At 53.3% G+C, this 22913-nt stretch overlaps 5 protein-coding genes across 5 annotated transcripts; 3 read left to right on the top strand and 2 right to left on the bottom strand.

Annotated features, from left to right (window-relative positions):
- Positions 1-2590: 2590 nt before the first annotated feature.
- COCSUDRAFT_83572 (hypothetical protein) lies at positions 2591-3537 on the top strand (the record flags this gene model as incomplete). The annotated part of the gene is made up of 4 exons (XM_005651500.1): positions 2591-2788; positions 2983-3069; positions 3185-3321; positions 3432-3537. 4 exons carry the CDS (start codon positions 2591-2593, stop codon positions 3535-3537), a joined length of 528 nt encoding a protein of 175 aa, XP_005651557.1.
- A 4508-nt stretch (positions 3538-8045) lies between these two features.
- On the top strand, positions 8046-11199 carry COCSUDRAFT_12444 (fumarate hydratase; the record flags this gene model as incomplete). Its single annotated transcript, XM_005650873.1, has 9 exons — positions 8046-8173; positions 8293-8410; positions 8565-8831; positions 8943-9008; positions 9116-9232; positions 9594-9842; positions 10183-10329; positions 10615-10842; positions 11050-11199. The coding sequence occupies 9 exons, from the start codon at positions 8046-8048 to the stop codon at positions 11197-11199; spliced, it is 1470 nt and encodes a 489-aa protein (XP_005650930.1).
- A 589-nt stretch (positions 11200-11788) lies between these two features.
- Positions 11789-14174, bottom strand: COCSUDRAFT_46068 (hypothetical protein; the record flags this gene model as incomplete). Its single annotated transcript, XM_005650872.1, has 7 exons — positions 14001-14174; positions 13502-13677; positions 13153-13338; positions 12861-12996; positions 12613-12671; positions 12243-12467; positions 11789-11962 (listed from the first exon to the last, which is right to left on the bottom strand). Exons 1-7 carry the CDS (start codon positions 14119-14121, stop codon positions 11789-11791), a joined length of 1077 nt encoding a protein of 358 aa, XP_005650929.1. The 5' UTR covers positions 14122-14174.
- Positions 14175-14961: 787 nt separating this feature from the next.
- COCSUDRAFT_64468 (uridine monophosphate kinase) lies at positions 14962-16543 on the top strand (the record flags this gene model as incomplete). The annotated part of the gene is made up of 6 exons (XM_005650871.1): positions 14962-14988; positions 15081-15188; positions 15384-15552; positions 15670-15736; positions 15837-15960; positions 16136-16543. 6 exons carry the CDS (start codon positions 14962-14964, stop codon positions 16244-16246), a joined length of 606 nt encoding a protein of 201 aa, XP_005650928.1. The 3' UTR covers positions 16247-16543.
- Positions 16544-18909: 2366 nt separating this feature from the next.
- On the bottom strand, positions 18910-22653 carry COCSUDRAFT_1188 (ABC1-domain-containing protein; the record flags this gene model as incomplete). The annotated part of the gene is made up of 11 exons (XM_005650870.1): positions 18910-19068; positions 19362-19559; positions 20063-20234; positions 20521-20619; positions 20729-20822; positions 21027-21054; positions 21178-21354; positions 21595-21681; positions 21819-21986; positions 22299-22487; positions 22591-22653. Coding segments are annotated over 11 exons (1434 nt in total), but the record flags the coding sequence as incomplete, so codon positions are not given.
- Between the last annotated feature and the right edge of the window lie 260 nt (positions 22654-22913).

Below are 22913 nucleotides of genomic sequence, written 5' to 3'. Positions count from 1 at the left end.
AGACGCGGCACCTGCTGTCTGCACCGCCCATGCCACCATTCCTGGCGCCTCTTCTCCCTCACCCGCTGCACCCGTCTGTCTGCTAATGTCCGTCGGCCCACTCCCAGAGTCTCTGACTGCCGAGGCAGAGGTCGTTCCGCTCGCAGGCTCTATGCTCAGCCACTCTGTCGGTGGCGGCACGGGCGGCGCTGCACGGGCGCCTTCAGCGCTAGCAATCCGAGCACTGTGTGCCGGAGGCAAGCTGGGATAGGGCATCAGAGGCTGCAGGTCCTGGGCGCTGCTGCTGCCATCGGTGCTGTACAACCCCCCATGGAAGACTCCGGGCAGCGGAGGCGCTGAGGGGGTTGCCGTGGCAGCCGCTGTTCTCTCCGGCACCCGGGGCTGTGCATCTGAGGGCCGCACGATGGCGGGTGCATTCTGCGGCGCCACGCCGGTCGCTGCGGGTGCCACTTGCGGGCTGCCCAGCCGCGCAAGCCGCGCCCAGAAGCCGGGAGCTGCCTCAGCTGACTGGCCTTGGCCGCTGGTATTTGCTGGCTGCTTAGTTGCAGGCCATGCACCGAGTGGGCGAGGCAGGCTCACCCACCCCTGGTTCTGGCCTGGTCTCAGGAGTGCTGCAATATTTGCTGGTGCATCACTGCCTGCTGTCCTTCCCTCCTTGTCCTTGTGTCCTGCACATGCAAGCGCACTTTAATGTTTCCTCATAAATATTCGCACGAGCTTCAAAGTGTGACCAAATGCACATGTTCGAGTGGTGCCTCTGCTCCATCTGAAAGTGCTGAAATTTGGATGTCTCAGAATGCAATTCCAAGAGCGCGCACCTGTGTCTGCATTGGCATCAAGGAGGACTCGGAGGGCGCCAGCATGACCAGCAGTGGCCGCCTCAAACAGAGGAGTCTGCCCGTCGCAGTTTTCAGCATTCGCGTCTCCACCGTTCGCCAACAAGAGCAACAGCATGGCTGGATTCCCCTTGAATGCCGCCAGGTGCAGCGGAGTGGTTCCATCCTGGACAGATGTGTGTGTTTCCCAAATCAGCTTTTGCTATTGACTTACACAGGACACTGAAACACACACAAAGGCACGATCATCATGTCATGACTGAGGGGAGACAGGAGAAGGATCTCACCGGCAAAGGGAGGCTGGCATCTGCGCCACAGGCAATGAGCTCCTCGGCCACCTCTGTACTGCTGTGGATGACCGCCTTGTGGATGGGAGCTATGCCATCGTCATCAACAGCATTGACCAGTGCGCCATGATCGCACAGGGCGTCCACAGCTTCTGCCTGGCCCCTGAGTGCTGCCAAGTGCAATGGCGTCCTTCCAACCTGACAGCGAGCACCACATCATGTTCATTGCTGCTGCATCATCCAGAAGTTTGTGATAATGTGAGGCTGGCACCTCTGCACGGGGAAGGGAGCTGACCTTGTCCCGCAAGTTCACATCCGGTCCATGCTTGAGCAACTCCTCTAGTACCTCAAGGCGCCCAGCCCAAGCGCTGAAGTGCAGAGCAGACCATCCATCCTGAAGCCCCATCAATAATGTCGTCAAAAGAGCAAATTTATACAGTGCCCTTGGGTTGTCAGGCGACATACCGGATGGCAGCAATAATACCTGGTCTGTTGCATTGACATCTGCCTTCCCTAGCACGCTCTTGAGCTGAGACACACTGCCACTGCTCGCTGCTTCCAGCAATAAACGGCTGTTATGGTTTCCCATATGCTTCTCAAGCAAAGAAGATGATAACCATCTAGACGGATGAACGAGGTGTGGTAGATTGACGCTGCATGCAAAATTGATTCAGACGAATATTACACAACATCCACGCACTATCTTTCCATGCAATTGCTGCTCAAAAACTCAACCTTATCAGCTAGCTACTCCTTTCAGGTGTTGAAAGAGTTGCGTTCGCCTTGCATTGCACAGCTCTTGTTCATGTGATTTGCTAGCATCTAGAAAACTACAGTACATGATCTATTTTCAATGTCTAAATGACTGATGATTAAGAAGAAGGATGGAAATTGCTGACACACATCAGATCACCTCTGTTTTAAAACCGGCGGGATACGCTTCATTGGCCTCCTCCCTCTTGACCTTTCTTTCGGGAGGAAGGAAATGGTCAAAGATCAGATGTCCTGTTTGCGGAAAGTCTACCTGGACAGAATTGGCGTTTGTTCATATTTGGTTTTACGATCAGTGGCCGCAGGCGGCAATCAGCCTGAGATGATATGGTCTTTCTCTGAATGAAGCTTGTCCCGTGATAAGCTGCAGATCAAATGCTTCCAAGTGTTCGAAACGCCGCAAAGCAGATATGTCACCGTGCTGCGTATCCTACTGCTGAAATTGGGCAGTCGATCTGTGCTCTGACATCCCTGAGGGATCTGCTCGTGGGTCTGCAGCCCTTCGCTCGATCCTCCTGCAGATCTGACACTTCCTGTCACATATCCGGGTCGTTACATATCAGGGCCTTCAGCAATGGCCGGATATCTGGAACAGCTGGTCTTCACAGTGGTGCTCTTGAACAGCCACGCCAGAGCAGCAGCAGTACTGCAAGCTCTGCAGAATTGCCACGGATGGCTAGCAGCATGCAGCATGCGATGACTGCCTCCGCTCTCCACACCAGCTCGGCAGCAGGAGCGGCAGCTGCTCCTGCTGCCCCTGCTGAGGAGACTGTATCGGCAACGGCACCTGTTCCACCAGGAAGAGTGCAGAATACGCCGCCACCTCCATGGACACCCACACAGCAGCTGAAGAAGCGCAACTTCTTGCCCAGGCGTATGGGACATCTGATACAGGTGTGCAGACTTATCCTGTTGCCCAACTGAAAGCCTGCACTGAAAGCCTGTGTCTCATGAGGCGATTCCAATGCACTCAAATTGCCACAGTAAGGGAAGCTCATTGAAGTTCATGCCATGCATGGCAGACGATGCTTTCTGTCAAGGCCTCAGCATCATGAGGGTCTTCATCAATGCATGGGTGGGCCATGCAGGTGCTTGAACAAGAGGCAGCTGACAAGGCGGCATCAGAAAAGAAGTTTCCAGATTTCCAGCCTGGCGACATCCTAGAGCTGAAGCTGGTGGGGCCAACTGATCTGCCTTACTACCAATTGAGATTTAAATAATGGATTTCTGCAACGGGCAGTGCACAATGCAGACTCACGCCAGACTCACACCAGATGATGTGGATGTCAGGTGGTCCCTGAGAACAAAGGCAGGCCGGCTACTGTCAAAGGGCTTTGCATTGCAAAGAAGAATCGGGGATGGCGCACAGCCTTCACAATTCTTAACTTCATTCAGGGCGGCGGTCCTGTGGAGCGCTCCTTTCCCCTGTGCGCACCTGACCACCTGTACAAGCACCTTTCTGACCTGAAGATGCAACGACGCTAATGCCAATGCATTTACTTTGTAACCAGGACTGAGTATGTAACAACATGTGCAGGTACTCACCAACTCTGCAGAGCCTCAGTGTGATCGGCAGACGCAAAGTGCGGCGCGCAAAGCTGTACTATCTGCGTGACAGGAAGCCGAGCGAATACCGAGCATGAGCAAAATCTTTTCACATGATGTGTATTCAGTACCTCGCTATTGTATAGTCAGCAAGGCTGGATCCAGTCAACGGAGCAGCTCACATCTGCTCCTCAGAGCCATTTGTCAGTGAGGAGTTCACCAAAATGTGCTTCCGTAATGTTGGCCGGTATTGAATTTATACTGCATCTGTAACGGAGGGTGTCTCATGGCGTGCACATGCATGCCAGTGCATGCAGACAATTTGAACTGCCTACCTTCAGTGGATACTTTAGTGAAAGCCCGCATGTGTAAACATATATCAAACTGCTGGTGCAAGTGGCCCAAGGCCGATCGGTCAAGCCTTGGCGGCTGAGCCATTTCCGAAATTTCCAAGCTTGCCAACTTGAGGTGAGTCTGTGTGCAAGTTCTCATTCCATGGCAAGGACAGCACTTCTCAGTGCATAAGAAAGCAGGGTGCCTACTTTCCAAGCCATGGCACCCACTGCCGCAGTGAATCCGATACACACAGCCACTCAGGATCCATTCCCATGCAAAGCCAATATTGGCAACGCAGGTCCTGTTCAAATGACAGCGTACGAACTGACGCTGGGCACTTCTATTGATCAGCAAAGTGGATCAAGTGTGCATTGCTTCATCTGCTTGTCCAGCACTTTCAGATCTCACCTCAATCACGCATCAGTCACACCAAGGGTCCTTTTGATCTGCAATCTACCAGGATGCCATACGAGCGCGGTATCCAAACCTTCAAGGCAAGCCAGTGACGACATTTCTAAAACTTTCTGCAATAATGCAAGCTCGCATCTCAGATCTGCAGCTTCAAGATTGAGTTTTCTGATAGTGGGTGTGAGTTGGAGTCTTCAAACGAGAAAAAGGTGTAAAAAAGCAAAGGTGGCAAGGGTTATTTTACTTTCATGGCTAAGAAATGGATTTTGTCGCGCAGGTCAGCTTTGTGCTGTGCTGAGAACACCAGAATGCACAGAGCCTTACTCGAGCATCTACTTATATAGACAGCCTGTCAAGTGACACAATTGAGACAGGACATTGATCGCAGACACTGAGAGGCACATCTAGCAATGCAAGTGTCAGATTCTGTCTCCGAGCATGGGGTGCGACAGCCGTGAGCATCAGATGGGAAGATGGCAGCTCACCAGCAGGTCAAGGAACGATGGCCATGTCAGCCAAAGGCTGTTCGCCTCATGCTTCTTGGCTTGGTTACCTTCCTTACAGGCACTGCCTTGCTGGTAGCCACCCTCTACACCAAGGATGCAGATATGTCACCACAAGGGCCCACCAGTATGGGACAAGGGAGAAGCTGGCGGGGCTTTTCAGGGAGTGGGCCTCCAATGCACCATGCACCAGAGTCAATCATTGAGCAATGTTCTCCAGACATCAAAATTCCCAAGGTACGCTAGGCAACCGCTGGATTCTTCTTCCCGGAAGTTCAGACCCACTGTTACAAGCTTTCTCTTTACATTGTGCGCTCTCAATGTATGTTTCTGATGAAGACTTGTATGGGGCAGGTGGCGCTCTTGTTTTTGAGTAGGGGAGACATGCCTCATGAGGCTTCATGGGCGCAATGGCTAGCTAGTGTCCAGGGCATGATCCCAATAGACATAGTGGGCGAGAGCACTGTATGTGGAAAGCACAGAGCTGACTGCATCGGGCAGGAAACAAAACGACCTCAACTGGTATGTACCCTTCATCTCTGTTTTTTTCCATCTTCGCCAGCCACTTACCTTGTGTGCATGTGTGGGCAGCTTTGAAACCTCTATATATTCAAATACCTGTGTGCGTGCATGCAGGAACGTCCTGGCCTCATGGGCCAGTACCTGTTCACACTGTATGTCCATCCGCCTCCAAAGCACCAGCCGTACCCTCCTGGTAGCCTCTTTCATGGGCGCGAGGTGCCTGATCGAGTGCAGGTGAGGCCCACAAATCGCCCCAAGGAATTACAATCCCAGGTCAAATCAGTTTTTTTGTCGGTCTCCACCAACCACACCCTCACAGAGAGTGCAAAATGATGAGCGAAGCACAAAAAGTCGCCGATCTTCTGGCAGTGTCATCCCTGCACGATGGGGTGTAAGTGGCAGTGGAAGCTACTTGCAGGTGCGGTGGGGCGAGTTTGGGATGGTGGAGGCGCTGCGGTCGCTGCTGAGGGCGGCGCTAGCCGACCCGGGGAACGAGCGGTTCCAGCTGCTGTGCGAGCACACGCTGCCGCTGCAGTCGCCGCTGCTCATCTACCAGCAGCTGCTGAAGGAGCCCCGCTCGCGCGTCAATGCCTGCGTCAAGGAGGACTGGCAGTGGCAGGAGAGCGTGAGCTCCCCACTCATATCCACTTACTACCAATGAGATAATTTTACTGCCTTTCACTTGATCTCCCAGGGATGTGTCCTCTGTGGTCTTGCAAGGATGTAGGCCTGGCCTTGTAAGGACCTAAGACTGGCCTTATGAGGATCTACCTTGGGTAGAAGACAAGGAAAACACGGTTTGTAAAGGGCGGGAAGCACCGTGCGATATGGCTTGTGGCTGCACAGTGGCGGAACGAAACCATGGAGCGCTGGACGCCGCGGATGCTGCCCATGATCCCTGTATCGCTGTGGCGCAAGTCCAGCCAGTGGGTGGCGCTGACACGGCCGCATGCCATGCGTGCGGTGGAGGATACGGTCATCCGGAAGAGCATTAAGAAGCACTGTGTCTACGGCTATGACTCCCACCTCAGGAGGTGAGAGCAGCTGTGCCGCCAAGCACATCAGCCAAGACATGTTGGCTGCAGAGATTCGGAAGTCTAGGCCCCTGATGAGAGATACTTGTGTGCTGTGTGCACTGATGGCAGTGAGTGGCATTCAGATGGAAGGCAGTCAAGAGCACTTGGCTTGGCACTATCTGCAGTGCTGCCCATGTCTTCTAATTGGGGCCTCATTTGGGCAAGGTGACACAGCAAAGAGCCAAAGCTGTGGGTGTTTGTTGGCTCAGGAAACGGGATTGCTACAGTGACGAGCACTACGTGCCGGTCCTGCTGGCATACTTGGGGCTGGACAATGAGACGACCTGCAATGGCAACACCGTGCACGTCTCCTGGAACAGCGGCTCAGGTGAGACGCACAACTCACCATGACTCTTTCACACTCATTGGGAAGCGGACTGCACCTCATATTTTGGTGCATAGCTCATGTTCTGTGGACTGCTGCGCTTGCGACCTGACTAGACGCTTTGGTTATGCACGGGCAGGGAAACACATTGGTGAGCACCCCATGAGCTACAGTGTGAAGTCTGTCAGCCTGGGAGTGTTCCTGTGGCTGCGCCAGGCTGGCAACATGGATCTTTTCTGCAACGAGGTTGCCACCACCAGGTAACCCCATCTCCTTCCTTCCACACTACATCACTTCTTTCTAATGCGGTCTATCCTCTCCCTTCATCCCGTGCCCTGTGCATTCAACAGTGCTCCCGCCCCACGCACCTGTATTCGCATTTGATCCCTGCATGGCAACGCTCATATATACAGTGCATACAGTGTCTGATGCTTGTCGTTCCATACATTCTATGGTGGAAAGCAGAAGCATCTGATGGGGGGCTTGGCTGCAGGAGTGTGAGGGCGATGTATGTGCACACATCCGAGCTGGCGCAGTTTGACTGCGAGCGGGCGGCGCAGCTGAGCTGGGATGCAGCGGTGCTGGAGGACTGCCCGCTATTCTCGCGCAAGTTCGGCCCAAAGACGGCCGCGCTGGCCACCGCCCTGCTGACCAGCTGCGAGCCATATTTGGGCATTGCTCCCAAGCCAGGCTGCCAGTATTGGCAATGAATCCATTCCCAGTGCATCAGGCACATACGCGGCTGCCTCAGAGGCATTTACGCCGCCGGGGATACTGTAGCACACCTGTCAGTTTGAGATGCAGCCCGGGCACGGAGGGACACTTCCTGTCCAAGGATCGGACAAATTGATTCTGATCTGCTTGGCAATGAAAGACCTACCTAGCAGACTCTAAACGAGCACCATGATTAATTTGCTTTGTGCAAGAGCCACCATGGCATTAAAAATCAAATTTGGGACGTCCGACTTCACCGCAGGCCCTGGTTCACTGGTGGCACCAAGTTCAGTGGGTGAACACGCAACACTGTCCGGCACTTTGATGCTCTTCCACGAATTAAAGGTTATTTACTGGTCTAAACAGACGTTCAGCAAGTGCTGCTGTGATGGTAAAACTGAGCTCAATGAAAACCCAGGAAACCCTTGTCATGCAAGATCTTTGCATGCCAATTGAGGAAGGGCATAATCAAGCAGTGTCGTGAATGCCTCCGAAAGGTGCCCTAGTATCTTCTCCTGGCACTTTCAGGAGATAGTGCCCCATCTTCGAGCAAAAATGGGTGCGTTAAGGCGCACCTGTGCTGAGCTCGTGCGCTGTAGTCGAGCTTACAACCAGCAACGCAACAACGTACCTTCAGGTATCAGCACATCTGGAACCCTGTCAATGATCTACCTCCTGCTCTATTGAGGGATTCAGTAACGTTGAAATTACCACGTCCAGCGATGCGCTTTGTTTTCCTTGTGAGTGAGCTTTGTCAAGAGAACGCTGATGTGCCTGCAGTGACTGTGCGCTTCTTTGCAACACGCCAGGAGAGTGATACTTTTGGACCTCTCGATGTCCCAGCAGATAGGTGAGTCATCTTCAAGAGCAAGTACAATGCGCAACAGTCGCTACAACGTACATATGACACACAAGTGGCGCACTCGACATGCTGGGGGCCTCAGTGCAATCACTTCGGTCTTCCTGCAGGTACTGGGGCGCTCAGACGCAAAGATCGCTTCAGAATTTTAAGATCGGAGGGCGCGCAGAGCGCATGCCAGAGCCTGTGGTGTGTGCCTTTGGAGTCCTCAAGCGAGCTGCAGCCAAGGTCAGACTTCGCCTACTTTCCTGTGCAGGGAAGTGGCTGTGACCTCCACAAAAGGCTGTCAAAGCTGCTGCAGTTGCTTGGACATTCCCTGCTGAACCACTAAAGGCTTGCTTGCATCTTCCACTGTGCATGATGCATGGAATTGCATGGACAGGTGAACATGGAGAGCGGATATCTGGATGAGAAGAGGGGGAAGGCAATCATGCAGGCAGCAGGCGAGGTGGCAGAGGGGAAGCTTCTGGAACACTTTCCCCTCGTGGTCTGGCAGACTGGGAGCGGCACACAGAGCAACATGAATGCCAACGAGGTCATCGCAAACAGGGCAGTCGAGATCTTGGGAGGAGAACTCGGTGACAAATCTGTCGTGCACCCCAATGACCACGTCAACAAGGGGCAGAGCTCCAATGACACATTCCCCACGGTGTGTGATTTCATCATCTCATAGATTTGATCTGCTCGGATTACAGCACAACACAATGCGCACAAATGTGGCAGTCAGGTGGCCTCATTGTGAGGGTGTTTCTTCATGCAGGTGATGCATATTGCAGCAATTCAGGAGATCACCGGCAGATTGCTTCCGGCGTTGACGTCATTATATGTGAGGCTCCTTAACCCAACATCCTCGACTGCTGCAATCTCCATCTTTGTTGTGACCAGCTCTCAGATTGCATAGACTGCGACCGACCTCGAGCCTGGCGCATGCAGGAAGCGCTGGAAAAGAAAGTCCAGGAGTTCAACCACATCATCAAGATTGGGCGGACCCACACACAGGATGCCACACCGCTGACCCTGGGTCAGGAGTTTAGCGGTTATGCCACCCAGGTGTACCTAATCTTCGTCTCCCCTCAATCATTGCCTAGCAGGATATGCATCTCTGTTCTGCCTGCCTGTGTCAGAACTCACCATTTTCCGTAACGTACCCAGCGCCTCTTGCAGCTGAGATGGGAAGGTCCTGAACTAGAAACGGTCTGCATGCGGGCAATGACATGCTCAAAGATCTCTGTTCATTATCAGTGGCTCCTGCTCGTTCTATGAATGACTCAAGGATTAGTCTCGCAGTGTCCATCTCTCTTTGTCTCTCATTCTGACGCCTTGGCACCGGCGTGCATGTTCCCAATGACTAACACCTCCCAGAAAGGAAATGATGAGAAGCTCTCACAGAAGGGGAATGTTTTATTTGCAGGTGAAGTATGGCATCGAGAGGGTGGAGGGAACGCTGCCAAGGCTTTACCAGCTGGCACAGGGGGGCACCGCGGTGGGCACCGGGCTTAACGCCAAGAAAGGCTTTGCGGAGGCGGTCGCGAAAGCCGTCGCTGACGACACCGGGCTGCCCTTTGTGACGGCGCCCAACAAGTTTGAGGCACTGGCCGCGCATGACGCCATTGTGGAAGCCAGCGGCGCTCTCAACACCGTCGCTGTCTCGCTCATGAAGGTGCCTCTCTCAGCCTCCTTTTCCCTAGCTGATCCCAATCCTGGCGCTCGCACTGCCTTTTATGTCTTGCATATTTTCGATTTAAACTACTTTGTGGTGCCATGTCTTTCTACGTGTGATTGTTTGCCAGATGCTTGCAATTCTTGTATGTTGTGCATTCTAACTTGGTTTTGTGTGATCAGAAGCTGCCGACCTAGATGTCAGCCCATCGGCCCACCCCTGCACTGTGAGTGGTAGCCATTACACGGACCCAAGGAGTGTTGGATCTTTAGCTGATGGCTGCTATAGCTTGTTGGGCTGACACCTTATCGAGGCAGAAAGCGTCAATGGGCGTGCGCAGGTGGCGAATGACATCCGCTTCCTGGGCAGCGGGCCGCGCTGTGGGCTGGGAGAGCTGAAGCTGCCAGAGAATGAGCCGGGCAGCAGCATCATGCCCGGCAAGGTCAACCCCACGCAGTGTGAGGCCCTCACCATGGTCTGCGCCCAGGTGACACCCCACCCCTAAGCTGCTGCCTCACCGCACACATTGCTTCAAAGCCTCGCACAGACCAAACACATGTCTTGAGAATCTTCATGTCTGGTGATTATAATAATACGAGCTCCGATGCCACCGGATGCTGCGATGTCACCCACGGGGTGCAAATTGTCAGCCAGGACTTCTTTGAGCACCCTAAAGACCTCACAAATTCAAGGAACCTATGCTCTGAAGGCATGCTAGCACAGGGCGAAGGAATTCAGTGGGTTGATCAGCGCTGCAATGGTGGATGTGCAGGTGATGGGCAACAATGTGGCGGTGAGCGTGGGCGGCTCGAACGGACATTTTGAGCTGAATGTGTTCAAGCCCATGCTCATCAATGCGCTCCTTCAGAGCGTCCGCCTTCTGGGCGACGCCAGTGCCTCCTTCACAGAAAACTGCGTCGTCGGCATCCAGGCCGATGAGAAGCGGATTGCCAAGCTGCTCAATGAGTCCCTCATGCTTGTCACCGCCCTCAACAACAAGGTGAGCTGAGAGCTCTGACCCTCCCCACGTCTGCTTCTGCATGCGTTCCAATAGTCCACTGCTGTCTCCTTAGGGATTTTTGAGCAGCGCAGCTTTGTTGCAGTACAGCTGAATGGGGTCAAAGAGTGCAGTTAAGCCAAAGTGAGGGAAGGCATACTACTAGTGCGAGCGCCAGCAATGGCACGATGGCTGGTGTTGATTGCACAGGTTGGCTATGACAAGGCGGCAGCGATCGCAAAGAAAGCTCACAAGGAGGGGACGACATTGAAGGAGTCAGCTCTGGCGCTGGGATACCTGACAGAGGAAGACTTCCATTCCTACGTGCGGCCAGAGCTCATGATAGCCCCTTCGGCCTAGATGGTGTCCACAGTGTCAGTTCTGCATGTTTGTTGCAAGGTCTTTTCAGCTCTCAATGACCCATCCTTGTTTTGGGGAAATGGGGTGTATCATGCCATGCTGTAGGTTTAGTACACAGCTGTGCTGCTGTAATTCCAAACATGTAGCTGTGTCCGGTAATGGAATGGCCCAGTCCACAAAGCTCTGCTCTGTAAACTCAGCTCTAGGCTCTCTGCAGCTGTCATTGACTGTCAAAATCCATGGTGGTCAGATGCACTTGTGGAGGATCCATCATTAGAACAATTCCCTCAGATCTGTATAGAGGAGAGTTTTGAACCATCCCTGGGTCGAGTAACGCTGTACTCATTTACATTTGACGCATACAAATATGTGTATCAGAACACTCACCAACACTTTCAGCACTTCTATAGCACAGAGCTGTGTATGGCACAGGTCTAGCACGGGTACCCAATATCTCACTTTGCATTGGAGAGGTCAACTCCCACCCATGCAAACAAATTTCTTTCCACATGCCCAGAATAGTCCCCAGCAACCAATGCGCAAGCCACTCTTCCAAAATTGGCACTGAGTGTGATACTTTCTCCCTTGATCACGCATTGGCAGGGGTGCGGCGCCGGGGCGTTCCAGCTGCGACTGGCGGCGGCGGCGGAGCGATGCCGAGAGCGTTCTGCTGCTGCAGGATCTGTCCGATCAGGTCTGCACGAGAGGCTCCAACATGGCGGCCCACCTCTTTGCCACCCCTGTAAAAGATGAACGTAGGCACCTGCACACAACAACATAGGATCTCTCATAGCTCGTGACAAAGAGGGCATGCTTTGAGCTCCTGACAGCATACGCAGAACCCTGCATGTCCTGCACCACATCCGCATCCAATCACCGCTGACTCAACCAGGATTACCAGGTCAGCCCTGCAAGTCCATGACCCTTCTACCAGAGCATCTCCGTTAACCCCAGCACTCAACTCCTACTACCTTTGCTCAGCACTTGCATTGTCAGAGGAGAACAACCAAGGAATGGCAGTACAGTTGGAAAAATAAGCCTACCTCAACAACCCTCAACTCCCTGGCCAGCTGCGTGAGTTCGTCTGAGGTGTCGTACAGCAGCCGCGCAAAGGCCGCGTAGCCCTTGAAGCTCTTTGCAAGGGCCGCGATCGCCGCAAAAACGCGCACGCACGAGGTTGCATTGCTGGAGCTCACGTTAACCACTGTCAGCACGGTGTCTGGCTGTGACTGCACAAACTTCTCCAAGTCCTCTCTGCCCTTCAGCTCCTGTTGGGCACAGCGTGGCATGAGCCGCTGCTGAATCCGCATTGTAAAGACAGACAGATGCTCTGCACTTTTCATGCTGGCGCAGTTCTGAAGGGGTAACACAGAGTTGCAAGGGCAACTGGGACAAATTGGGCAGGTCGCTCACCCCCACAAATGAGCTGGCCTTCACCCCGTTGGCCATTGAGTCACCATAGAACAAGACACCTGCGCAGCGTATCATAGAGCCGCTGATTGCATGGCAGAAATCATTGTACACTTGCTTCAGATTAAGATCTGTCACCCTTCATGGAGGATCTATGGCTAAACATGCTCATACAGACCATTCAAAGGTCCTACTTCAATCAGGTCCTTCTAGATCAGCCTTCAGCAAATCAGGCAGAGGGAGCCAATTACCTTCACCCAGATCTTGTTCCAGCTGGACAATGCCGCGGTGCTCCCACAGCTTCTTGCCATCCCGCCAAAATTGCACTGTCGGTAACACTTCCACCCCAAGTGCATCACAGGCTGCCTGTCCTTCCTCACTGTCCGCCTGCAGATACACAGATCTCTTGAAAAGGAAGTCCAGCACCATTGCAATTGGAATTATCCTGCACTCCCAAGAAGAGGGCACCCCAAGATTTAAGGAGCCACGCCTGAGGTGCAATTTTTTTGAAAGTGAAGGACAAAGGATGGCCCAAGACTGCACCTCCAGAGTGAGGAAAGTGACGTCGGGGCAGTCGCGCGCAGTGCGGGCGAAGACGTGCTTCAGATTGGCGCAGCGGCTGAGGGAGGCCTTTTTGTCCTCCTCCCAGTGTAGCTCCGCCTCTGGGCCCAGCCCTGACTCGCACATCTGGTAGGACTCCACCTCCAGCACCACTAACTCATGCCCAGCCTGCAGCAGCGTGCTCTTTGAATCAATACATCATCGCCAGTCTATAAAAAATGAAGCGCTCGACAGCAGAGACTGGTGTGATTTGATATTGTCGATTCAACTACAGAGCGCTACAGAGAAGACACGGTCAGTTGAAGCGCAAGTGAAGAGGGAGGCAGCATGCCTTCTCCAGCTCATCTCGGAACTCCTGCTCGCTGAAGATGACGTTAACTCGCTCCTCCACCCGCTGACTCTCCCTCAGCCGCCTCTGGTACGCCTCCTCTGCACTCTCCTGCTCCTCTGCCCCGGCTGCTGCCAGCACCTGCCGCCTCCTCACCTGCAGCGGCTTGCATCCACTGCCTGCAACCATGTATAATCCACCGTTCAGGCCCCTGAAGAGGATCTAAGACCTTTATAATGCACATTTTTGTCTCGAGAGCCTTGTAGGGGGTGTATACAGACAAAGTTTGACAGATTTTACTAGGCCTGCTGTACCCATATCCAGGCTCAACGTTGACGCCAAGGCAATTGGAGATTCCATATATGCAAATCGAATCAGGAATGCATGGTGCATGTGTATTAGCAAGTCTCTGGCAGGCAGGATAATTCCTGTAGCTAAGCCGTTTGCCTGGCGATCTTTCGTCGTATCGTGGAGTGCATGAATTGCAAAGCTGAAACCATACCATATGAATTGCAAGATTTCAATAGTCGATGCCCTCCAGCTCTGAATGGTGCAACGTGTGAGCCTCTATACTGCTGACTGGCCTGAGCCAGCAGGAGTTGGGCACCAGCCGACGTTGTCATGACCGCATGCAATTCAAGGCGCTCTTTGCAGTTGCACTTTATAGAGATTTCTATCCTTACACGAGTTCTGAAAGTTTTTGCAATTACCGATGAAACGATCACATGTTGGTGGAAGCTATCACCTTGGATGATGTGTCAGCATTCCAGTTCAGCATGAATCTCATGTCAACAGCTTGAGGCCCCATCCAATCTCAATCTGCCGGTCCATTCTAGCTCTAAAGTATGAGTTCTGATACTTTAGATCTTCGCATCAAGGCTAAATGGTCCCGCGATCTACTTGTGCATGTGCCTCTGTTCGCAGCCTAGGTATTTTAGAAACCTCTGCCACCCGATATATATCTCACCTAGTGAGCTAGGACTATAAACATACCGGGATATGCTCTTGGTTTGCAAATATCAGCTGAGCTTGTCAGCCAGCAGGTTTTGTTTTCATGCTCAACTCCAAGTGAAGCCCAACAACACTAGCATCCGATTCCAACGGCCAATGTCCACGATGCAGACTAGAACAGGCACAGACGATGAATTCAAGGCGGGGTTGGTTCCCAGAAAGGCACCCAGTGATATAGGGGGCCCCCCTCCACCATCACCACTGCGTCAAGGTGAGAAGTGATGCCCTGCAAATCAGTCAAGCTACTGATGACGCTTGATGTCTTTCCCTAAGTTGAAGCTGTGCACAGGAGCCAACACGACATTCTTGATTGGAGTTGCTGGAGGAACCGCTTCTGGGAAGACATCTGTGTGTAAGCCTTCCAGGAACACTCTCTCGAATGTGTGCAGGGCTTGAATGTGTCAAAACACATATTTATGATATTATTCTCCCATGCTTCAGGTGAAAAGATCATGCAGCAGCTTCGGAAAGACGTGAAGGTGCGACAAGCACCTTGTCCCTTTTGCACTTTCCTGCTCAGTCGGAGAATGGCTGATATTGTCCTGATGTCATCGTTGATTCCTCTGACCAGGACCAGTCTACCAGTCGCTTCCTGCATGTCGCTCAAGACAACTTCTACAGGGACCTTACGCCAGATGAGCAGGCTAACATGAGCGCCTTCAATTTTGACCATCCCTCGGTGAGCACACACTACATGCTCTTTGGTACACCTTATATCTCAGTGAGGTCCATGCAAAGGCTAGTTCCTCCGATCAGTTGTGTCTCTGCACACGTCTGTCACCTGCTGATAGTGATGTACTCAGCCAAAGCTTGAGGCGCTGCAACGTGTCCCTCACTCTTGACCGCGCAGTGAAAAGCTTGGGGGGTGTTTCAGGCGTTCGCATGGAACGAGATCGTGGCAACTTTGAGGGACCTGAAGGCTGGGCGCCCGGCCCTCATCCCCCAGTATGACTTTGTGACCAGTTCCAGAAAGGCCGAGCCCGTCCCGGTGCAAAGTGCCGACGTTGTTTTGTTTGATGGCATTCTTGCGTTCTACAGTGCAGGTATACTTTGTCAGCATGTCCCAGCTTGATATTATGAGCTTCAATTCTGCATTTTGCTTGCTCCTGTGAGAGAGAGAGCCGAATTCTCAATTGATTGACAGTTTGGTGCATGTGTAGAGTTGAGGGAGCTGTTTGATCTGATGCTCTTTGTGGATGTCGATGATGACACACGACTGGCACGAAGGTTGGTATTGCACACACTGCACTGTCCCTACGTCAAGCCCCTGGTCTTCCTCATTTGTGTACGCATGCAGAAATTAATAGATGTCAAAATTGATCCACAGGATCAGGAGAGATCTCGTGGAGAGGAAGAGGGATGTGCTGCATGTCCTGGAGCAGTACGAAAGGACTGTGAAGCCGAGCTTTGCGCAATTCATACTCCCGACAAAGCAGTTCGCACACATCATTGTGCGCACCTGCCTCCGTGCAATGTTGAAAGTAGTTTGCAACGCGCTTGAGTTGATATCCCATGAAGTCCCTGAGAAAGGGAATTACATAGCTGTGCTGGAGCAATTGTTGTCTCCTAGTGAATGGTGATCACATTTGTGAATGGTGTCTGATGCTCTTGTGCCGCATGCCTTAGGTACCGCGTGGCTTGGAGAATATTGTGGCTATCAATCTGATCCAGCAACACATAAAGTGGCGGCTGTCAGAGCGACTTCAAGCAGATACAACTGCTTCGTCACAGACATGATGATCATGAACTTCATGAACATCGATGTTCTTATGATGTTTGAGTGGACAGTGCGGTTCCAAGATGCATGGCATTTGTTTGCAGGAACAATTTTGATTTTGTAACCTATTTTATTGAGAGCGCTGCTCTATTGCGAGGGGGGCTCCGGAGGTTTATTGTCAGATTGCAGTGTGGAACCTGCAGCTGCTGCATCCCATGACCGTCCCTATCATGAGACTGAGTGAGGAGTCAAAGTCTGACACAGTGAATCACTGACAGTGATTAGACGCCAAGCTTCTGTAAATAGTTGAGGTTGTCACCATGCCTGGCCGAAGGTTGCTAGCATGGGGCGATGTGAGGCAGAGTGCACAGGGGAATTTTGCCACATCCTTGCAAGTACAAACCAATGCCTTCTCAGTTGGTTCAAATCCCTGGAATCCTCATGTCCAATCGTGCTGGTTGCAGACAAAATTCTGTTTAAAGTCACAGGACCTCAACTGGCAACAAGGAACTGCTGTGATTCAAGTCAGTGCCAATGCGGCAGCAATCCCTGTCTACAAATGTGCATGGTTGGAGTGTATCAACCAAATTAAACGCACGTCTAGCTGAGCTCAAGCGCCTGCATACTTCCTCACTGCGTGTAAACAAGAAAGTCTCTACTCTCCTCACTAATTTTGTCAAGCCTGCGCCCTTAAACGAGCCTGATGAGGTCCTCTCACACTAACTGCCGACCTTGCCATTCCCCTGATAGATCATGCGCACGGGGCCAGCCCCATTGCTGTTACTATCAACAGCGTCAAAGCGCAGGGATGGACCGACTGCTGCTGTACCCGGAGCTGCGGCAACCGATGATGCTGCGGCGGTTCCTCGCGCGTCTGCTCTGCCGGGCATGCTGTTGAGCGAGGCAGCCGGTGTTGGCTGCCCCGGGGTTGGCGGCAGGGGAGTAGAAGCGGTTGGAGGGGTAAAAATGTCATCCGGCTTGGATGAGGAGGGCTGCATGGCTGCAGCGCGCACTGCGCTGCTCTCCGGACTGCACATGACACCACAAAGTCACTCAAGCCCCAAAAGGCTCAGTAAATACCAATGGGCTTGTTGGTCAAGTCAGAACAACGTCTGCAGCAAGATGCGGCTGAGGAGGTAGAACAGCATCGTGCATCTGTTGAAGCCTCACTTGGACTTAGACTTTTAGTATGATACCATATGGGCTGCAGACCAGACCTTCAGGCCCCACAGATGTGGCTGCAGACACTCTGTGTGTATGCCCTATGGCCTTCGGGCTTTGGGTCTGCCGACACTGTAATCATAATAATAACAATAATAAGTTGAAGGCAGATTGCTAGTAATGGAAGCACTCCAAGGGGTGGAGGGTCAGAGAGTGAGGGGGAAAAATTAAGGGGAGGTGACCTGGGGGAGGTGACACGGGAGGATGTGGCTCTGGTTTCGGGGACTGGCGGGGTCACGGGCTGCGCACTGCCGCTGGCCGGGGCCGGGGAAAGCAGGAAGGCCCGCAGCGCCCTGGCCGCTATGCGCGACGACACCTTTGCGCCCAGCAGGATTGGCAACCTGCAAATGCATTCTTTCCATTGTCCTTCTGAACCCTGCATGCTTATGATACTAACTGTGAGCGAGGCAAGCAGATATCAAGAAGGCAGTAAAGAAGTGGCGCCAACCTGATCGCCTCTATGCGCTCGGCATCGGGCAACTGTGGCAGCTCTGCCCCAAGCCATTGCAGCAGTGCCGCCACCTCGGAAGCCTGCTCATGACACAGCAACATAAATTGCATTCCTGCTTGCAGAAAAGAAATACTAATAATTTACGCAGCGCAACCATTGTCAGGAACACAGGAAGGCAACATCACATATTTTACTCTAGCTGCAGATGCTTCTCAAGGTGTAAGAGAAGCATTCCCCATCCAGCATAAGGACACACAGCCAATGCCTCCTATGGACGACACAATGCTCCTCTTGCATTGTCCACATCCTGGCCTTGGCTGTGCAGCCATATTTGATCAGCAGGCGGTGTGTCTCCATGCAACTCAAGAAAGACAATCACCAGGACAAGGAAGGGCACCTGTGCAGGGAGCAGGGGTCGCAGAAAGTCTGGAACAGGATCCCGTCGCGGCGCGGCGCCCGGGCCGGCCGCGCCGTCGGCGGAGGCGGCCAGCTCCTGCAGAGCGGCAGCCAGCGAGGTGATGCCGGCCAGCTGCTCGCGGTCCTCCGCCGTCGACAGGTCCGGCAGCGCCAGCAGAGCCTCAAGCAGCGCCGCAGCCGGCCCACTGCCGCCGACGGCGCCGCCGGCCGCCGCAGCCGCCGCTGCGTCCGGCCTGCCCTCCATCTGCCGACGTGAACCCAGACATGAATATGCAAGATAGACAAGTGCATGCACAGGAATGCTCACTTGACATTTGCTCACATGGAATTGCTCACGTGACTGCAATATGGGCCTGGGTACTGAAAAAACACAGGGTGCCAGGCACAGTGTTAGAGGATGCCAATCAGGCAGCCTGGTATGCATGCAGATTGCTGATGACAGGCAACTTAACGCTCGATGTTGGCTTCAAGCACGAATATCAAAGAGCATTTTGCGAGCAGCGGAGGGGTGAGCAGCGAAGGCAAATGAAAGGAGGCAGGTGGGCGCACCCTGAGCAGGGTGACTAGGTTGGCGCGGACGGCGTCGAGCGCGTCGTCCGCCGACAGGCGCCAGTAAGCATCCAGCCCCTTGGCCAGCTCCTCCGTGACTATGTCCCTCACATAGCCAGCCTCTGAGCCCAGCAGAAGTTCCAGCGCCCTGCTGCCTGCAGCACATTGATACACACCTGTGAGTCCAGAGTGGCCTGTGCAATCCTGAAAATTCCGGGGAAGCTGAAGATGCCCCGGAAAGCTCCCTGGACACAACCACCGGCTCACCGTCCGTCAAGCAAATTGGCTGAAGAAGGGTCCAAACCCTTCCAAATTTTTCAGTCCAGCATCATTGCTGGACTGCCAGCCGGGCTGGAAATCCCAGCCATTGCGATGGAGTGAGATGCCTCTGGTTGCAGTTTCTGTTTGATCAAGGCGCCAAACAAGCGGCAGAGGGTTGTGACATGGTGCGCCGCACCTGGGGAGACTTCGGCACCGGGGCGCGCGCCGGAGGCGACTGTGGAGCGCGGCGGCGAGCGGACGGCCTGCCGCAGCAGCGACTCGAGGCGGCCGAACTGGAAGCGGGAGCCCTTGTAGAGGAGAGCGCGCAGCGTCTCCTGCAGCTCCGCGCTGCTGTCGCTCAGCAGCCGGCGCGCGATCCAGGGGTACGTCGAGCCCAGCACCTTGTAGTTCGGGTCCGCGCTCAGCGCTATCCCCTGTGGAAGAAGCAATGGCATTTGCGTCCTAGCGACAGTTGCAGGCACAGTGCCAGACACTGAGTAAGATCTTGTTTTGCTGTAAATAGTACGTCGCTACCCTCAAGTCCAGCAATTTGTTGACACATCACAACAGTCAATGAGGAGTGGCAGCTAGCAGCAGGACTTTGTAGCGCAAAATCTGTGAGCAAGTATGCACCAGTGGCAACCTTGCAATTGGACCAACCCAGTGCAGCATCTGGTGCAACCCATTATCTCAGGCAATCTTGCAAGAGCATGCATGCAGGCTCCCAATCTAAACGTCACAACACAATTAAGACCAGTGTCATGTCAGCAGTAGCCAGGTAACCAGTGAAGCAGGCGGAAAAGCAACGGATGTCAAGGACAGAGAGGCCCTTTGCATGAGCATGCGCACTTGAAAAATCAGAGTCACATTACCATTAAGAACCAGCGTCATATCAATAGTAGAGAGGAAAACAGTGAGAGGTAGAAAAGTGGCGGACCTCGAGGACGGAGAGGCTGCGCACGAGGAGGGTGTAGTAGGGGGGAATGCGGAATGAGTATTCGTACATGGTTTGCCCCAGGTCCGCGCTCAGCGTGGAGAAGCTCACATTGGAGACCCCGTCCTTCAGCGCCTTTGAGAACACATTCGTGAGCGCCGGCACCACCTCAGACCTGGCACAGCAATTGCATGCGCATCAGAACAAGGCACACAGAGACACGGCGAGATGCCAGGATTTCATGGCAACCTGGAGGGTGAAATAAAGGGTGCCCAGGAGCGCAGCTGACCAGAAGCTTTAAAAATGGCGCGAGCATGCACATGGAAGATGACAAGATGCCAGAACAGTCATGGCAATGTAGAGGGTTTTAATGATAAGTAAACATCTGTTTAGTAATGAAGAATACTAAACAGTGCGGTGCAGCTGGCTTTAAAATTGTCTGCAATGCTAAGACAAGGTACCTGTCAGCGCCGGGTGGCAGTAGGCCCAGTGTGATGAAATCATCCGCCAGGGCCCCAAACTCGCGGTTCACCATGTGCAGAGTGGCCCGTATCAGGCCCCTGTGGCACTTCAACTGTTTGGCGTCCATATTTCTTGCGGTTGATATTATTGCAAAATCTGTGTGCTGACGTTGGCATGCATGGTGGACAGAAGAGACAGGGGACGCACTTCCGAATGGGTCCTTCGATGTTGCCCATCATGCCAAAGTCGATGTACCCAAGCCTGTTGCCCTCCAATCGCAAAAGATTGCCCGGGTGAGGATCTGAACACACAAAGCCACTTTCTGGCACACCATGCCATGCCATGCATGCGTAATGCTCAGGCAAACAAGCCTTCAAGCATCCCTCCTTTGCATATCATGCAATCAGGTGCCCCACATAGAAATCATCTGAGGCCAGAGCGTGCACAGGAATATATAAGAGTCCTGCATCCACTGGACTTCATCAATGTGGTCAAACTTCCCCACCTGCATGGTGAAAGCCAACCTCCAGGATCTGCACAGGTCACATGACACTCTTAGACTCCAGCAATAGCACAAACCAGAATTCTTGTGCAGCAGAAGGGGAGTGAGTTTACCCACAAGACCTTCAGGAAACAGCAAGGTGCACAGAGTTTACCTGCTCCAGGCTGCACTGCACTCCAATTTCTACCAATTTCAGGTCCTCCTGCAGCTCTGCAGCCGATGGGCCCTCCCCATTTTTGCCTGCCCTGCGCAGCCTCCGCCCCTCTACCCACTCCATCACCAGCACCCTCTGTGTTGTGTGCTCCAGTATCATGTCCGGCACATACACACCCTGCAGCCACCGCACAACAACCACCGTCTCTGAGACTGCAAACTAGACCTTGTTTCTACACGTTTTTCAGTTCCTAGAGATCCAGAATCTAGGTACGTCCAGCAATACATGCATGATATTTCTCCACTCTGTGCGGTCATTCCACTTCCTCCACCGATGCAAGGGACCAGATAAGTTGACACGCAATGCTTGAACAGACACTAGTAAGCTGGGCAGGGGCAATGAAGGATGCGTTCTTACCTCTAAATTCCCATAGAGCTCCTTGAAACGGATGCCATTGGCCGCCTCCTTCCTGTAGTCCAGCTCCCTGAACAGACTCTCTGCCCACTGCCGCACCCCAGCACACATACCAATCAAATCCCAAATTGATTTTGTCCAAACCAAAGGAAATGCACATGAGAATCACCCGGTATTGGAGGCAATAGAAGAGGCAACTTGCAGCAAAATGTAGAGTCGCTCATCACCTCATCCAGCAGCGCCGGCAGGTCGCTGTTGAGGCGGCGCCACCTGCGCACAAAGGCTGCCAGGATGCGCAGGATGTGGATGTCCAGCGCTATGCTCTCCCTCACCAGCGGCCGCTGCACCTTCACTGCCACCTCACGCCCTCCGCTGCGCAGCTGCCCCCTGTACACCTGTGCCACCAGCCACAGCCGCTGCATCAGCTTCCTGGGACATGCAAGGCAACGGCATATGCCCTGGTCAGCAGCCCCCAATGCTGCTTGGTAATTGCCGTTGCTGATTAGGATTGCTGTGACAGGGCTTACAAAGATGAAGCAGCCATGCTGACACTCGATCTTATTCTATTGTTCTGGCAGATGAGCCCAGATTCCAAAGCTTATCCTTGAGATGGTGATGCAAAAGACAAGCGGAGATTGGTAAATTGGGGGCCAGCGCCATCCAAAGATTGAGAGATATGACACTGGTGCAGCCACAAAGATCTGCACCTGGCCTAGCGAGGCTGCTGCGACTGGCTGTGGGGTGAGGTATGAAAACACTGACGATGGGGACTGGCCCATGTCCCGCTGCATGACTGCCATGGCCTCCTCTGTGGGGAAGGGCGGGATCTGATCCTGCAGCTTCTCCAGCTCCTGTGTGTAGCTTGGGGGCGCCACATCAGGCCTGGATGAGATTGCCTGCAACAGAGCTGATGCCATTAAAAGCACGTCCCCCGAGCCTGCCCCCATGCAAGTTGTTGTGTAAGCTCAAGAGTTCTGATGAAACTTGATGGTAACTCACCTGGCCGATCTTCACAAAGGCCGGCCCCAATCTTGTCAAGATCTCCCTCAATCTCTCCGCCTGGGACACACCATGCTCCTTTCCCTCAACATTCCTTGTAAAATTTCAATTTAAGCGCAGAGTGTTGCATGCCCCAAGAAAAATCGCCCCGGTAAAGGCAAGCCCTGCGGTAAAGTAAGTGGAAGAAGAAGTATCACCTGTTGGCTGTCAACCTCCTCCATACTTCTCCCTCGCTGCCATTTCAACTGGATGTACCACTGTGCGAAAAGCGTCACTGCAGAGGTAACACAGAGGCTTGAACACTTTATCTACGGAGGATGACG

Source organism: Coccomyxa subellipsoidea (assembly GCF_000258705.1).
Source record: "Coccomyxa subellipsoidea C-169, whole genome shotgun sequence".
Classification (NCBI taxonomy): domain Eukaryota; kingdom Viridiplantae; phylum Chlorophyta; class Trebouxiophyceae; family Coccomyxaceae; genus Coccomyxa; species Coccomyxa subellipsoidea.
Note: the sequence above shows the minus strand (reverse complement) of the source record. Positions and strands in the feature narration are given on the sequence as shown.